Raw genomic sequence first — 12,108 nt, forward strand, 5'->3', positions numbered from 1 at the left:
TTAAATTCTTTTGAGTAGTATATAGATACTTAGCTTTTTAGTGCCTACTTTTGGGACAATTTCAGTTAAGTTTTTCTTTATTTATATTACTAAAATTGGAAATACTATGGAGTGGTAGGTTCCTCAGCCCAAGTCACAACCTTTGATCTGATGGTTCTTTGATCTGAGGGTTATGAAGAAAAATAAACATGCACAAATTTGGTGATTCTGTTTTTACTGAATACATGCATATAAAACGAGAAACACTTAAAAACAGGCACGTGTGCAAATGGTGTTTTTTGGTGGTCAACACGACCCCGCCCACTCCCTCCGCTCCAAGAACATTTTCTTTTTGTTAATTGATTTTCCGGGGAAGCATTACCCGACCTTCCCGAGAAAACTTCGCCATAGTTTAAACACCACCCACACGCACGTAAACGATTATCCGATCAACAGAAATACTAATACACTAGAACCTACGAGAAGAAACATTTAAAAACTAAACTTTTGAACATGTATCAGAAAGTGAAAATCACATGCTTCATACTCACAGAGATCTCCCTGGTTCATGGTTATTTGGAAGGAGTAACATTTGTCCTGGCAGTGACCCAAGGGGGTGAATAACAGGGTCTTCGTGCCTTTCCCCTGCGCATACCAACCGTACTCTCCGGGCTGTCCTTCATGCTGCAAATAGTTCACACAAGGTTCGTGTCTTTGAGCTGAGGTTTTTGTGGGGCTTTGTTTTCATTTTTGAATTTTATTTTTAGGTTTCTTTTATTGTTTTAATGTGTGTGTGTGTGTGTGTGTGTGTGTGTGTGTGTGTGCGTGCATGCGTGTGTGTGTGCGTGCATGCGTGTGTGTGTGTATGGAGAAGGAATTCTTATGTTTTATTATTATTATTACCAACTAGCGGGAATGTACTTCACTGTAGCTCTATATTAAAAGAACAGAGTAATGTTCTGAGAACTGTCCACTGTGTTTGGTTTTCATAGCTGTGTGGTTTCATGGGAGGTTATGTGATTTTGAAAGGTGTGAAAATAGGGTTGAATCTTTGCATCTAGAACTACGTCATGTAGTGTGTTGCCTCTATACTGTGGGTTAATTAGAACGACTTCCCGTTTCGGACCCCTCGAAGTAAAGAGTGGTAATATTTTAAACATTAGGTGGTGAATTTCAACCTCTCATTTTCATTTTAGTAGAATGATGTCACATGGACAATTCTCTTTGTTGTTTTTTGTTGAACTTCTTCGTATACTAATGTTTGCATGCTTGGCTATGTTAAAGTTTGTTTTGTTTAACGACACCACTAGAGAACACATATTTATTAATCATCAGCTATTGGTAATTCTGACAGTCTTGAGGAGGAAAACCGCTACATTTTTTTTCCATTTGTAACCAGGAATATTTTATATGCACCATCTCACAGGCAGAATAGCACATACCACGGCCTTTGATATACCAGTCGTGATGTACTGGCTGGAAAGAGAAAAACACAATAGGCCGATCCTAGACGTGGCTATGTAAAATCAATAGTGGTGATATACGTAAAGTAACTCACCAAAGGGTATTCCGATGAGTGAGGCCCATCTATCATGATATCCTTCACGATGGACGACTCCACCTCGGGAGGAAAGAACTTGGGTCGAGGGAAGAGTTTCCTCATGAGTTGACCATCAAACAGCTGATTCTGACTGTTCCTGGACACGAAGGAATGAATGTTTAACGACACCCCAGCACCCAAATATATACTGATGGAAAGAAATAAGGGAACACATGGAAATGCAGGCCAAATTTAATTTATTGCTAGCGCAGTGTTGTCTGTATTTCATACAACGTTGCAATGTGACATTGTATGTAAGTGGTATCGACTTCCGACACCTTGGATTGGAGGGTTTGAGGTGTCACTATTTGTGTGATCCCTGATTTCTTTTCATCTGTAGATATCGGCTATTGGTGGAACACAGGTGTATGTAAAAACTGAAAAACATCACAGCACAGTGTCGTTTATTTTAAACATACTAACCACGGGCGTAGGAAGGCACCAAAAGGTGTGTGTTTGTGGGTGGACACACACACACAGACAGACAGACAGACAGACAGACAGAAAGACAGACACACACACACACACACACACACACACACACCTACCTATATATAAATGAGTGTAAATATATTTTTTAAAACATCGCTGCTGCTACAACGTAGGCGGGGGAGGGGCAAGGGGTACTCGCTTCTTATGCCAGTGCTAACATTCTAATAATACTATAATCGTTGCAATAGTAGGAAAACATTGAAGGAAGGAATGAGTTTTTAACGACACACTCAAAACATTTTAATTACGGTTTACCATTGGACTCAATGAATAGCATTGGTCCATTTCAATATTCCTGTCTAAAGCATCGTTTATTGCTTCATATAGTACTGTGTTTCTTTCCCTCATTTAGTCATGTGAAATTTATTTCTAAGGGTATAATCATTTACCGATTGCACCACCACCAAATATTTACAAATATGATCGGTTGAAATGTTTATCATAACAACAATGTATTTCGTATATGGGAATTTGACAGTCACATTCTCTCGTAGCACCCTGCCATATGTCTATTTCACGTTTAGAGCATTTCCAGGTGACCTATATTGTAAAAATTGAAAGGAAATATAAAACAAATGGTAGAAAACTAAATGTTCACAATGTTTTCTAAGTTAAAATATTAACAACAGTCTAGAAACGGCAGCTTTAAAAATACTAGTCTAGTTACTGACAGCTATTTACCAAACAAGGTGGAAGTTTTTTTCTCCATTAATCTTTTCCTCCAGATCGTCCACAGCTAGGTCGAGCGTTGTCTTTATCCACGGCACCGACGACTTGGTTCGATTACTCACCGTGTTTCTGTTCCTGTCAATCAGGGACGATAACTCCTCTATCGTCACATTCTTTGGCATGTGTTGCTAAAACATAGCATATCAGATTGCATTAGTGATCATTTTAATATATTTATTGGCAGCCAGTCACTCTTATAGGCGGTACAAAAACACATAGTAGCACACACGGTACCACGAACCTGACGCGGGTGCAGGGGAAGAGGAGTTTAGGGATCGAAACCCCATCTCCGCTCAAGCTAATTTTCTTCTTCCCCCCACCCCGGGGGGAGCACGACTCCCAACACATTATAACTTCGCTAGCCACAGTCTAGATCTTCCCTAAAATTCCTGCAAACGCGCCTGCGAATCTAATATTCTACACGAAAATAGTGATATCACTTGAAATTTGACTGGCAACTCATTTTCGTCAGGTTTGATTGCAAACATATTTTATTGTACAAAGAACAAAATAATTGGGCACAAGTCAGGTATAAACAATCATTTGAACTCGGTATGATATAAAGATACGACTGGATGCTTAAGTTTGTTTTGTTTAACGACACCATTAGAGCACACCTATTTACTAATCATCGGCCACTGGATGTCAAACATTTGGTTATTCTAACATAGTCTTAGAGAGGTTATAAAATCGGGTAGCCCTCAGTAAAAATTGGTAGCCCCATAATAAATTTTTAAAATAAGACAAAAAAAAAAAAAAAAAAAAAAAAAATTAAAATCATTTATTTATACTTAAATATACTTTTATTATAAGCACTAACAAATTGAAATCAATTATTTAAACTTAAATATACTTTTATCATGAGTAATGAATAATATACTTTTATGAAAGAAAGAAAGAAAGAAATGTTTTATTTAACGACGCACTCAACACTTTTTATTTACGGTTATATGGCGTCAGACACACAGATTTTGAGAGGAAACCCGCTGTCGCCACTACATGGGCTACTCTTCCGATTAGCAGCAAGGGATCTTTTATTTGCGCTTCCCACAGGCAGGATAACACAAACCATGGCCTTTGTTGAACCAGTTATGGATCACGGGTCGGTGCAAGTGGTTTACACCTACCCATTGAGCCTTGCGGAGCACTCACTCAGGGTTTGGAGTGGGTATCTTGATTCAAAATCCCATGCCTTGACTGGAATCCGAACCCAGTACCTACCAGCCTGTAGACCGATGGCCTGCCACGACGCCACCGAGGCCGGTATACATTTATGAAAACATTTACAAGAACATGTAAAAGTCACTCTCAGTCTGTGTGATTAGTCACTATCAGTGTTAGTGTCACTGTCACTGTCGGAAGATTCCTGCTGTGTAACACTGACATATGGCCGTCTGCTCCTCTCTCCTACCCCATGAACCACAAATCCATGGCTGCTGTTGGGTCATACTCCTCCACTGGTGGTGATAGCAGGGTAATTCTCATTGGGTCAGTTACAGAGTCTGGTGACAGAGAACTCCTCCAGTCGGATTTGATCTTCTTCATGTGAGAGAAACCTCTCTCACAGTCGGAACTGTGAGCTGGGATCGTCAACAGCAGGTCCACAAGGGTCAAGACATTAGAAAACTTCTCCCCATGGTGGAGGTTCACTAGAATCCAGCTTAGCTTTTGGGTCCTTTCTGTGGTTATATACCTGCAAAAAACAAAGACAATATATAATACATTCCACAATTAAATATTCTAACATTATTAAAGAATGATTACATAGCCAAGTACTTTGAATATAGCACACAACTTAACAAGAAGAAGCAAATAGATAAACACTAATTATTATAACAATGCAAATAACTGACCTGCTGTATACACCATCCTTCAAAAGCATCCATTCAGGGTGGATGTCATCAAGTGAAGCATGCATGGTCAGCTGATCATAGTAATGTTCCACTAGTGTTTTCACGTGATCTTCTCCGAAACCTGAAATATTTATAATATATATGTTTTTTATCACACGATGGAATCAAAAAATAGGAAACAAATTGTAAATATCTTTACTTAAAAACAATATTAATGTTTCAGTTAATTTTTCAATGTTTGGAGTGAAAAACCATGTCTGTCTGTTCGTCTTGATGTTTTAAGAAAACATGAAAAATCAAACCAACATATATGAGCCATTGACTTTGAAAAAGAAATGAAACCTCGTGAAAAAACAGAGTCTGTATGAATCACAAGAATATAAAGCAATTAAAGATGCCATGATGTTATTTCATTTCCTCATTAACGGAACATTCCATATTCAACTATTTGTACCACTTTTGGAGCTGTGCATTGAACTACGGGCAACTAATTTGAGATTTTTGCAAAAAGATGGAAATGCATCATACACCAGTATGCGTACAGTTGAGGAAATTCTTACATGCCTAGGCGACGTTGTAGAAGAAGACACTGTTGCAAAATTTAAGGACACATTGAGCTCTTGCTTTATGATGGATGAAGGCACAGATGTTGCAGTGAGAAAAGAATTGGTACATTGTGCAAAGGTAATCACTGATGGCCTACCAGAGATGGTGTACCTTAAAACCACGCAGGTTCCAGATGGGACAAGTGGATCCATTATGAAAGCAACCACTGATTACTTCGATTGTCATGGCATACCTATAACAAAGGTTGATTCCTTAACACTGATGGTGCAGCAGTAATGACTGGCAAAGTAAAAGGAGTTGCAACTAAATTAAAAGAACTTAATCTAGCAATCATAGACCTCCACTGTATGAATCATAGACTGGCTTTAGCAGCAAAAGACAGTTTTGAATCTATATCAGAATTCTGTGCAGTAGATGAAACACTGGAATATTCAAATATTACCATAACAGTGCAGTACATTCACGTTCACTGCAAGAAGTTCAGAAAATTGTTTCTGGTGCGACACTAACAATGAAGAAAGCAGCACACACCAGATGGTTGAGCCATGAAGCAGCCGTGAAAGCTGTTACCAAATCTTACGAGGCCATCTTGCTTGATCTGGAGAATTGTGTTTCTGCCTAAAAAGAAAACATTCTCCGGAACTCAGGGCCTACTGCTAGTGGGCTTTTAAAAAATCTGAAGAATAGCAAGACACTGTCTATACTGATGTTTCTTGCTGATTGTTTACCACTTCTGTGACGCCTGGCACACTAGTATTCGAGAGTCGTTCAGTGGATTTGTCTGTTGTACATCCAAAGGTACAAGGTACATTGATGACATTAGAACACTTAAAGAAACACAAAGGTGTAAACTTCAGGAAAGTAGACAAACTCTGCAAAAATCTAGAAATCCCAAACACAGTCAGTTTTGAAGAACCCATTAACAAATTTCTTAATAACTTGAAAGGTAATCTAGAAAAGCGACTTTCCAATTCTGAATGTCAGTGCTTTAGGAGTTCTCGATCTCAGGCAACTTCAAGATGACAGTGTAACCTTTTATGGGGATGAAGAAATACAGATTTTGTCAGAAAAGCTAGGAATAGACGAGGATGCTACCTTATCAGAATGGCTGGACTTCAAGTCAATGTTTTTGGCTAAAAGGAAGACATTTGATGACATTGACGGACTGGAGACCATCACTTGTGACCATGTTTCCTAACGATGGTCAAGGCTCTCCAAAAGACTGTCCACCACCAGCACCCTTTCTTTCTCTGAGATTACTTGACCTGTAAGCATCTCGCCTTGAAAACTGTCAATATCGAGTACTTTCTGAAGCTTGGGTCCTGGTCTAAAATATAAAATAACAAAGATGAACACATTTACTAACATGTAAAACATTACTATATAATAAATAAATTTATTAGTACCCATTCAAACAGATTTATGTTCAATAAACACACCTTCCTTTAAGTCTGGTAAGGACAGAGACAGTACTTTGGACGCTTTCATGGATCTCCGACACTGAGCACTTTGTTGCTTGAAAGGTGAGGGACACTGTACTCAAGATGTTGATGATATCTGTCAGGTGATGGCCATATGTTATGAAGTGCTTTGTTCGTAGATTTTTCAAGAAAAACAAAGCCTTGTTTTTAATTTTGCCAGATGTTTGACTGTCTTGCTGCATCTGTAATTAAAAAAAAAAAAAAATACATATATTGTTACACTGCATTGTATAAAGATGCTTCACCAAAAGAGAAGGAATAATAACACAGAATTATAAAAAATTTGTAGAATACGATAAATGTAATTTATATATTTTAATGAAATATATATCTTTACATACCTGACCAAACAACAAGATGAAAACAGCGTGCATCTTCCAGATTCGTTCTAGTGTTGTTTTTTTGGTGTATGGCATCCATCTTGTTCCTCCGGCTCGGGATGGGGCTAGGCATTTTACATTCAATGACTCGGCTGTACGATTTAAGTTGCTCCTGTTCAGCGTAATGTAGTGGAAGAATAAATACAACCCTTCGATCACCTCCAAGAATTTACTGTGATATGGAACCTTTTTCAGCATATCTTTAAAAGCCAATTACAGTCTATGTGCGAAACAGTGGATAGCTACAAAAGCTGGTTGTTTCACTTTCAATCTAGCTGCCACTCCATTTTTAACACCTTGCATTACAAAGGCCCCATCACTTCCAAATCCAATAAGCTTCGAAACAACCTGACCTTAAAAATAAAATATAACGATTCACACATTTGTAATGTACCAAACATTATAACAAACTTTGTTATATTCAGCTAGAAATATTGGCTTATGTACAAGTGTTACTACATGCAAGTCTGTAATTTGAGTTCTAGAGACTAATGTTAAATAAAGTATTATTATTACTAGACAAAATTAGTTTCATTTGGAACTGCAGGTAATAAACATCATTAAGTAATTATTAAATAAACTACTGTATATTTTTTCGACTTACCTTCAAAGAGTTTCAACTGTTTTTCACAACTCGTGAATAGTACTTTCTCTATGGTCTCTGCAATGGCTCTTTCAGCAGCAAGGTTTTCAACACTGATGAACTTTGTGTTCACTTTCCCTTTACTAGCATACCGAACGTAGACGATCTCTGCTTCTGTAACTGAAGTGTCGGTTGTTCCGTCGCACAGGAGTGACATGAATGGCGCTGATTTCACTTCATGTTCAACGTTGATACGTTCAGCCTCCGATATGAATCGTGAAAATGTTTTACAATATTTATCTGTCAGATATGCCCCGTTGATCTTAAAAGCTTTCATCGTGTCCAGTTTACACTGCCAAACGTAATCGGTAAACGGCCTGGCATATTTGGTGATGGCATGAGCGTTGCGAAATAGATAATTTAACTGTTCAATGTTCGTTTTATTTAGCATCAGTAGTGCTTCCACTGCTTTTGTTGTTTCCGGTTTCCGGGGGAGATATTGGTAGCCAAAAGAGCCCAGGCTACCACTAACGTCGAGCCCTGAGTATAGTGTGTAGTCTTTAAAATCATTTCATTGGAATCTAATAAATCGTTATAGTTTTACGTTAGAAAGCACGTGTTTTCGTGAATGTAATTCAGATGTTGTTTTGTTTTGTTTTTATCGGGGGGGGGGGGGGGGGGGGCGTTGGGGTGTTCGTTTTATTGTTTTGTTGTTTGTTAGGATTTTTTTTTTTTTTTTTTTTTTGCGATGGTGGTGAGTGCTTTTCCAAATAACTTTTTGGCCTCGAGTGCCAAGTTACCTACAAAGTATTACCTCACTCACTACAAGACTGTCAGTAAACCATAACAGGGCAATGAAAACACCGCACTCACCCTGTGGACCAACACGTAGCCAAAGAGGAATGGCTTCATGCTTTTAATGGGAGTCTTGAACTGCTTCACCTGTTTCAGGCCATCGCACACGTGACAGTCTGACGTCATTGGGTCCTCCCACAGAGGGTTGTTTACCATGCACTGAGCATTGTAATTGTCTGCAAAAACAGTGTAAACAAAAGGAATAAATCAGTGTGCTCTAGTGGTATCGTTAAACAAAAACTATGTTTAACGACACTTAATCACATTTTTCAACTGCCGCTATTTAGTATCTAACAATGTATTTCGACAGTTCAGAATAAATTTACCAAATACTCCAAGCCGTGGGGGAGGGTGGGGGGGGGGGGGGGGGCCAGAGGCCATGATCTCGCAATCATACAATTCCTCCACCAAATTTTATATTTGCCTATTACCCCACAACACGAATCAAACAGTTTTGGTCTCCCACCCCGCCCCCTTTATAAAATCTTGGTTACGCCAATATATCGATAGCACTTCCCCGTATAGACAGGACAGTATATTCTAGTCTCTGATTAGATCAATGGGGACAGGATTTAGCTCAGTCGGCTGAGGTGCTTGCGTCACAGGATCGAACCACCTCTGTGGATCCATTAACTTGATTGGGTTTTTCTCGTTACAACCAGAGCACTACAACTTGTCAATGGCCGTGGTATGTGATTCCCTGTGTGTGGGGAAAGTGCATATAAAAGGTCCCTTGCTGCATCAGGAAAAATGTAATGTGTTTCCTCTGATGACTACGTGTCAGAATTACCAAATGTTTGACATTCAGTAGCCGATGATTAATATGCTTATATCCAATCAAGTTTCAAACACGTTGTTGTCTGGGCCATCTGTCCAGGACAGTGGGTTAGTTGTTAGTTGTTAGTGAGAGAAAAAAGGGTGTAGTGGTATTGTACCTACCCACTGAGTCGCTCTGGGTGAGAGCCAGTACCGGGCTGCGAACCCAGTACCTACCGGTCTTATGTCCGATGGCTTAACCGCGACACCACCGAGACCGGTAATTAATCAATGTGCTTCAGAGGTGTCGTTAAACAAAACAAACTTTAACTGATCAATGTGACAGTCGTGGGGCATTGGTTGTGGCAAACCGGCCTCGGTGGCGTCGTGGTTAGGTCATCGGTCTACAGGCTAGTAGGTACTGGGTTCGGATCCCAGTTGAGGCATGGGATTTTTAATCCAGATACCGACTCCAAACCCTGAGTGAGTGCTCCGTAAGGCTCATTGGATAGGTATAAACCACTTGCACCGACCAGTGATCCATAACTGGTTTAACAAAGGCCATGGTTTGTGCAATCCTGCCTGTGGGAAGCGCAAATAAAAGATCCCTTGCTGCCTGTCGTAAAAGAGTAGCCTATGTGGGAATATTTTATATGCACCATCCCACAGACAGGATAGTACATACCACGACCTTTGTTACACCAGTTGTGTAGTACTGGCTGGAACGAGAAATAGTCCAATGGGTCCACCGCCGGGGATCGATCCTATATCGATCGCGCACCAAGCGAACGCTTTACCACTGGGCTACGTCCCGCCCTTCGGCTATTGGATGTCAAACATTTGGTATTTTGACATTTTAGTATTAGATAAGAAATCCGCTTCTTTGCTTTTTTCCATTAGTAGCAAAGGATCTTTTATATGCACCATCCCACAGACAGGATAGCACATACTCTATCCTTTGATATAACAGTCGTGGTGCATTGGCTGGAACGAGAAATAGTCCAATGGGCCCACAGACAGGGATCGATCCCAAACGGACCGCGCATTAAGCGGGTCCTTTATGACTGGGCTACGTCCTGTCCCTGTCTTGTAATGACGTAGACAAAAAGCAAGATATAGGCTAGGTATTACGTGTCCGGTGACGTTGGCGACGGTGTCAACGTGTACATGGCTTGAACGTTAAATTTACGTTTAGCTTCATTTCTCAGAAAGTAAAAGTCGTACATCAATTAAACTTGGTTTATAGCTGCGCCTATGTATGTTTATTACAATGCATGTTTTAAAAAAAAATATTTCAAAGTTATAATTTTTAATTAAAATAGGCTTACTATTAATTATTATTAGCAGTTAGCTTAATGTTAAATTTTAGCATTTATATAAATGTTTCGCATTTTGGTACAGGTTAGAAGTCCTTGACCAATGAATAGTAGAATAGAATAGATGTTTAACGACACCCCAGCCCGAAAAATATATTGGCTATTGGGTGTCAAACGATGGTAATTGCAAAACATTAAGTTCTAGATCAATGAAATCTGATTTATAGTTCTATCTCTGTTCATTTGAAGACTTTTAAAGCAATTTAAAATTTATTAAATTTTATTAAATTAAGATTTAAAAGTTAATTAATTTGCCTTTAACATGCATTGAACATGTCTTAATGCAACTATGAGCGACATGGAATATAAGGTTAGCGAGACATTTAATTCCGAGGAATTCTAGTCTTTTATTGTTGTGTAGTTGCCAAGACTGAAAATGTAACGTGTTTAAGAAACATGTGTCATGTATGTTAACAGTGTGGAACAAATAGTACATTTCCGGAGAAATGATATGAAAATGATGCAATTGCATAAATACGTTTGTACTTCCACTTGAAATAATAATTATGCATCAGCTGTTATTGTTATTATATACACTTATTCATTATAGAACTCAAACATGTTCGTCTCATTTTTTCCGAATGTCTCCATCGGTTTTGCCCGATTGCGAAGCTTTGCTCAAGAGAAATTGACTTGCAGACCAATCAATCCTTCATTCAGACCGGCCTCGGTGGCATAGTGGTTAGGCCATCGGTCTACAGGCTGGTAGGTACTGGGTTCGGATCCCAGACGAGGCATGGGATTTTTAATCCAGATACCGACTCCAAACCCTGAGTGAGTGCTCCGCAAGGCTCAATGGGTAGGTGTAAACCACTTGCACCGACCACTGATCCATAACTGGTTCAACAAAGGCCATGGTTTGTGCTATCCTGCCTGTGAGAAGCGCAAATAAAAGATCCCTTGCTGCTAATCGGAAAGAGTAGCCCATGTAGTGGCGACAGCGGGTTTCCTCTCAAATTCTGTGTGGTCCTTAACCATATGTTTGACGCCATATAACCGTAAATAAAATGTGTTGAGTGCGTCGTTAAATAAAACATTTCTTTCTTTCTTCTTTTTTTTCCTTCATTCGGAATATCTAAGCTGTTTAAAAACATCAAAATAAAACCGATAGCAGAAGGGTTCACTGTCAACCTGATTTTGAGCTCAGGTTTTTCCAAGTCTGGCTCCTCGACTATAAATAATTTTACGACTGAAAATAAATATAATTATGTATGTATCCATGTATGTCCATCTTTAATCTGGATAAAATATATCCTTTTTTTAAATGCTACTCTTTTTCATACCCATGTACATGATTATACAGACATAATGATTAATTTGCTTTCAACACTACATGACAATCTGTGCCATCTGCTAATAAACCGGATGTTCACCATACACACGGACTCTGGCGGATCTAGATGGTTAAGTTTGTTTTGTTTAGCGAAACCGCTAGAGCACATTGATTTACTAATCAT

At 39.1% G+C, this 12,108-nt stretch overlaps 2 protein-coding genes across 3 annotated transcripts in view; both read right to left on the reverse strand.

The window, feature by feature from the left end:
• LOC121381652 overlaps positions 1 to 12,108 on the reverse strand; it is a 41,075-nt gene that overhangs the window by 2,170 nt on the left and 26,797 nt on the right. Inside the window, exons 9-12 of the mRNA XM_041510991.1 lie at positions 8,538 to 8,695; positions 2,753 to 2,928; positions 1,538 to 1,676; positions 531 to 663 (exon numbers count right to left, since the gene is read on the reverse strand). Coding sequence (XP_041366925.1) covers positions 531 to 663; positions 1,538 to 1,676; positions 2,753 to 2,928; positions 8,538 to 8,695 — 606 coding nt within the window. The remainder of the gene's footprint in view (positions 1 to 530; positions 664 to 1,537; positions 1,677 to 2,752; positions 2,929 to 8,537; positions 8,696 to 12,108) is intronic.
• LOC121380612 lies at positions 3,948 to 8,531 on the reverse strand. Of its 2 annotated transcripts, XR_005958969.1 has the most exons (6): positions 7,686 to 8,531; positions 7,043 to 7,434; positions 6,660 to 6,883; positions 6,316 to 6,547; positions 4,654 to 4,774; positions 3,948 to 4,493 (listed from the first exon to the last, which is right to left on the reverse strand). XR_005958969.1 is itself a non-coding variant. In XM_041509511.1 (5 exons), the coding sequence occupies exons 1-3, from the start codon at positions 7,277 to 7,279 to the stop codon at positions 6,415 to 6,417; spliced, it is 594 nt and encodes a 197-aa protein (XP_041365445.1). In that variant the 5' UTR covers positions 7,280 to 8,531; the 3' UTR covers positions 3,948 to 4,493; positions 4,654 to 4,774; positions 6,316 to 6,414. The 2 variants fall into 2 exon arrangements, 1 of the variants encoding a protein (XP_041365445.1); XM_041509511.1 differs by having other exon boundaries at positions 7,043 to 8,531.

This window comes from Gigantopelta aegis, chromosome 9 (genome assembly GCF_016097555.1).
Source record: "Gigantopelta aegis isolate Gae_Host chromosome 9, Gae_host_genome, whole genome shotgun sequence".
Lineage (NCBI taxonomy): Eukaryota > Metazoa > Mollusca > Gastropoda > Neomphalida > Peltospiridae > Gigantopelta > Gigantopelta aegis.